The sequence below is a fragment of the Colletotrichum graminicola genome (genome assembly GCF_000149035.1).
Source record: "Colletotrichum graminicola M1.001 genomic scaffold supercont1.4, whole genome shotgun sequence".
Taxonomy (NCBI): Eukaryota; Fungi; Ascomycota; class Sordariomycetes; order Glomerellales; family Glomerellaceae; genus Colletotrichum; species Colletotrichum graminicola.
The window spans coordinates 1,328,080-1,333,048 of record NW_007361008.1 but is presented as its reverse complement, the minus strand read 5'-3'; the positions used below and the strand labels follow the sequence as shown (position 1 = coordinate 1,333,048).

Here is a 4,969-nt window from a genome sequence, read left to right as displayed (position 1 = left end):
GCGGCCCACCCCATTTCAACGAGTAGAGATGGGGACCACACCCACAATGTGTTTTTGTTCGCCTTTCTTTGGCCGTTTTTAACCGCTGGGAATATCCCACGCGGGCTCCCCCACCATTTTTTAGTGCCCCGCTTATTACAAAAAGCTTTTCCTTAACCCAAAAACTCTTTTTTTTTTAAAGTTATTGGCACCCCCCGGGCCAGTTTTAGCGTCCCGCCGCCCCCCTTTTTGGGCCAAGGGGCCGGGGAAGCTGGCCAAACAAAAAAATGGGGGGTTTAAATTCAAATTGCGGGCCCTTGTGTGCCCTCCAAAAAAAATTTTTTGGGGGGGGGGGGGGGGGGGGGGGGGGATCATGGGCCGAGCCCCGTGAACCCTCAATGGCAAATGCCAGGTGGGATTCGTACCCCTTAATCTTTGCGAGCTCCTCTTCAGCCTGTAACTTGTAGACGGCAATCTTGCTCCAGGGCTTCAACTTGTCGCCCTCCTTGCTCGGGGACGAGTCGGATTTGTAGACCATGCCGGTGCTGAGCTCGATAAAGGCCTTGGCCTTGCGCTTGGCAGCCTCCTTGCCCACGGCAAGCGACAGGCCGAGGGAGCGCAGCTTGTAAACCTCGTCCTCCTGCGAATATCTTGTCTCGCCGCCGCAATTGAAGACGTAATCCCACTGCTTGCCATCGGGGCGGTCGAATATCTTGGCTAGAGCTTCTGCACAAGGGCGAGATGATGTCAGTCAAGAGCGGCAATCTTGGTGGGATGTCCGGGGACGGCCGCAGGCTGGTCCATATCACTAGGCCGAAGAGGGAAGGCGAGTGACAGAAGAGGGAGCGGAAAAGGGAAAGGGAAAGGGGGGATAGTGTCGCGTTCTTGGTGGTTCATCCGGGTAACTTACGTTCTCTGCTTGCATCAGCCTGCATGAACTTGGTGCCGGCACAGGCGTCCTGGAACTCGGGAGCCAGCCACGCGAGTTGGGGCAGGGCCTTGTCGACGACGCGGACCTCTGATGCGAGGTCGTTGTCGTGGATGTAGCGGGCCAGGAACCGACCAATGTAGCCCAGCCCTCCGATGATGAGGACTGAGGGTTTCTCGGCCATGGTGAAGGAGAGGGGGGAGGCGGATCGGTGGCAGAGTTTATTCGGAAAGTTGTTTGTGCGTTGTGCGCGATGTTGTGTCGTCGGGGAGAGGAAAGGATGTGGCAAGCGCAAGTTGACGGGTTTGGGCAGAGGGGTTCGAGGCGGCGGCGGCGGTGGTGGTGCACTGGGCGCTCGGCAGCAGCAAGGTAGGAGCTGACGGGCAGCAACGGCAGCGAGGGTTGGTGGCTGCCGGCGGGGTTGACGGCTGGCTGGGCCAGGTTCAAGTTAGGGGGTGATGTGCCCTTGCCCCTGGAATTGGAAAAGTAGAAGCACCAGGGTTGCGCGAGTTTAGTGTGAAGCTCAGTGCAGCGGGATAGATGCGGCCAAAGCTCGGCAGGGGTGGGGGAGAGAGCGCAAGGGATCGAGCCCGAGACGGATGGATGGAGAAGGCGACGAAGGAAGAGGGCAAAAAAGAAGAGCAGTTCTATCTCAACCACCGGAGAGAGTATATCTGCTCAAAGAGTGAGTAACGGGTAGAGCAGAGCAGAGCAGAGGCGGAAACAAAGTCTGGAAGCAACCGGAAGTGGTGATGATGGAACTACCATAAGGAGGAGAGGAGCATGAATTGAGGTGAAATGAAGGGGGCAGGGATGGGATTGGAAGCTTGTTACCTAGTGGTGTGGGTGTATGTATGTGTGTATATGTGTGTTTGTGCGCGCGTTGTGTTGTTCTAATGCAGAGTTGTGGTTACGTCTGATGATAATCGAAACCAGATAATAACTCAAGGTAACGTACCCAGGCAAAAGCAAAATCAAATCCAAACTTGAGACGACAGACTGCCCTTACCCCTTTTTTCTCCCAGTGTTTCCCGCACAAGTGTCAGGAGGAGGGTATAACAAGATGAAAAATCGCTAGCGTAGCGGAAACGGCAGCATAAAAAAAAAGAGACGAAACAGAGCGGCGCTGCATCGGCAGAGACTCGTCCAATGCAATGGACCTGTCGTTCAGAAACGGGGGCCAAAATGGAGATTGGGGCGGGCCGTGGGAGCGGGACGAGGAGGGTCGGACGAGGGAGGAGTGAGCTCAGGAGGAGATGGAGACGGACAACCTGAAATCATATCGCTCGCTCCGTTCCTCCTGGACGGGTTACAGATGCTGAGCCGTGCAATTGATGCTGCTGGATGCTGACAGAGGGCTGTGGAGCTTTATGCAGCTTCAAACTCCAACGATACTTTTCACCCCTATCGTCCATTAGTGTACCCCCCTCCCCCCGCAAAAAAAAAAAAAAAAAAAAAAACACACACACACCTCCTAGTAGCAGTGAAGCAAACATACGAACACGCACCCAAGCTACCTGCCTGGTTTAGGTATCTGCGTAGGCGGGCGTGAAGTGAAGCTGTGATAAATGTGCTTGTTTCTTCTGGTGTAAATGCTAATATCGCCTGGGTGTCCGGGTACCTAAATGCCTATTGCTGATGTAACACCCCTACCACATAATTTAGGTACCGAAGGTGGTTGTGTGTGTGTTGTGGCGGTGTCTCTTTCACGGGCTCGTCACTCGTTCCCGCATCTCCTTGTTCCGACTTGCGCGGTCCGTCCGATATCTACGTAGTATCTCATTCCTTGACTTGTTGTTTATTGCTACCCGTTAATAGTGTAGTACCTAGGCCTTGGACAGCTCTGACTGGCATCCTCCCGCCAATTGATTCGGTGTCATCTCCGTCTCCTCCGTCCTCCCCGGCCCTCCATCCGAGTCACCCCCTCGAGGCGCTATACCCCTTTCTCGATCCAACAGAGACATGATGCCCTGGCGGTTACGGTGCTATTGATAGCCACGCTGGACCATCGTTGCCAAACGCCAGTCTCCACGCCATCGGATCCAAGGGACGGGAGCTGCCCGTGGGGACCAACGTTACACTTGACATCCAAGCTGCAGCTGCGATGCTGGTATCCGTACCGCACTCTCCTCTCGGCAGCGGCCAACATGTTTGTTCTCCCGCACAGCAAAGCCCACCGGCCAAGATTCCATGAAGGAGGAGAAAAGCCGGTCATCTGATTGGACACCAAAAACCCGTCGCGCCTCCTACTCATCAACCTGCAGAGCTCATGGTCCCTCGAAACAACCCCGCCTCCCTGCCACGGGCCAGCATTGGTCTGTACTAAACCAAGGTACCTAGGCATGTAAACTACATACTCTACCTTTGTCTACCTATGTACCTACCTACCTAGCTAGGTAGGTACGTATCTAGGTGCTAACTACCGTATACACTGACTTATTTCACCTTTAGCTACTGCACGAGCTAACGGCAACAGGTATCGCGGCCACCATAAAGGGTATAGTGTGCTGGCAGAAACAGGGATCTAGAAGTAGCAAAAGCAGGGGTTAGTCATGTACGTCAGCAGCAAGTTAGGTGGCAAGGGCCAGCAAATTGACTTATAGTTGGCATTAGATTTCCTCCCTCCCTCCCTCCCACCTCCTGTTAGCTCTAGATTTCCCATGGCCTTAATGAACTATTTCTAATGGCTTGCTAGACGTCTTTAGCTAGAGATATATACTCTTAGTAGTTATTATTTATATTAACGTTAGTTATCTTTTTCTTATTAATTTCTTTTATTTCCTTCTTTATATAGGCGTTATAGTTAAAGTTATTCTAACTATCCTATAATATCTTCTTATTTAGTATATTCTTAATTTAAATCTTATTAATATTACTTCTATCTAGATTTATACTAATTTTATACTAAAGAAAAAATTACTAGACTATATTACCTTTTTTAGATAGGTAATAGGTAGCTATTATAATAGTATAAGTAACTATAATACGTTTTATTAATATAGACTACTTAATAAGTTAAATTAGCTAAAAAGGCTTACTAGGCTAGTAGGCTGCTTACTTTTTTTACTATATATACTTATTTATTACTTTAGATAACTACTGCTTAAAAGGCTTATTAATAGTAGTATTTAGAGGTTAAAGGAGGGAGGTTATACTAAGTAGTATAAGGCTAGGCATAACGTAATAAGATTAAAGTTATAATAGTATAGTAGGGGTTTTATAAAAAGTAGTAATATCTATAACTAAGGGATATTTTTACCTATTAGTAAGGGGGAAAAATTTATTAGTTAACTACTGTCAAATCGTAGGGATTATAATAGTTACTTAATTAATTATATAATGTGTTATATGTATCTAGTTAAGATCCTGTAGGAGCAGGGAACTCCCCCTATTTCTTAGTTAGGAAATCCTAGAGAAATCCTAGCTATATAATTAGTGGATTTACCCTAAAAATAGGGCCTTTTTACTGCCTATTCCCTAACAATTTACTATAAGGTAACTATATATTTACTAGTTAATTTATATATAATTCTACTATATTTAACACACCCCCTTAGCGCTAGTAACGCAGTTAATTACTATAAAGCCTGCGCTAAATATCCTCTATATATAGCCTATTTATTTATTAATTATTTTTTAATATCCTATACGTTTTTTTTCTCTATCTAGTAGTAAAGCTTTACTTTATTATTAGCTAATTCTTACTATTAATTTACTTTAAGGCGTATATATTAGTTACTTATATTTAATTAAGCTATAAATATAGTAAATTATAGCGCGCTAAGCGCCTTTATTAATCTATTAGCTATTAATTTAGTAGACTTCTTATATTTAATAGTAATTTAATTTACTACTACTTCTTAGTGCAGCTAGTAGTTATAAATATCTATATATAATAGCCTTATCTATAATTAAATAAGCTCTTAAGTAATAAGCCTAATAGTTTAGGTATTATTATAGCTAATATAAATAGTTAGTAGCTATTTAGTAGCTACCTACTTATTAAGTAATAATTTAGTTTTTATTTATATTAATAGTTAAATACCTAGCGTAGTAATTAAT

At 46.0% G+C, this 4,969-nt stretch overlaps 1 protein-coding gene across 1 annotated transcript in view; it reads right to left on the bottom strand.

The window, feature by feature from the left end:
* GLRG_01694 (NAD dependent epimerase/dehydratase) overlaps positions 1-1,091 on the bottom strand; it is a gene marked incomplete at both ends in the record, with an annotated part of 2,121 nt that extends 1,030 nt beyond the window's left edge. Inside the window, 2 exons of the mRNA XM_008092379.1 lie at positions 405-705; positions 890-1,091. Of these exons, the coding sequence (XP_008090570.1) occupies positions 405-705; positions 890-1,091 (503 nt within the window). The remainder of the gene's footprint in view (positions 1-404; positions 706-889) is intronic.
* Positions 1,092-4,969: the final 3,878 nt, after the last annotated feature.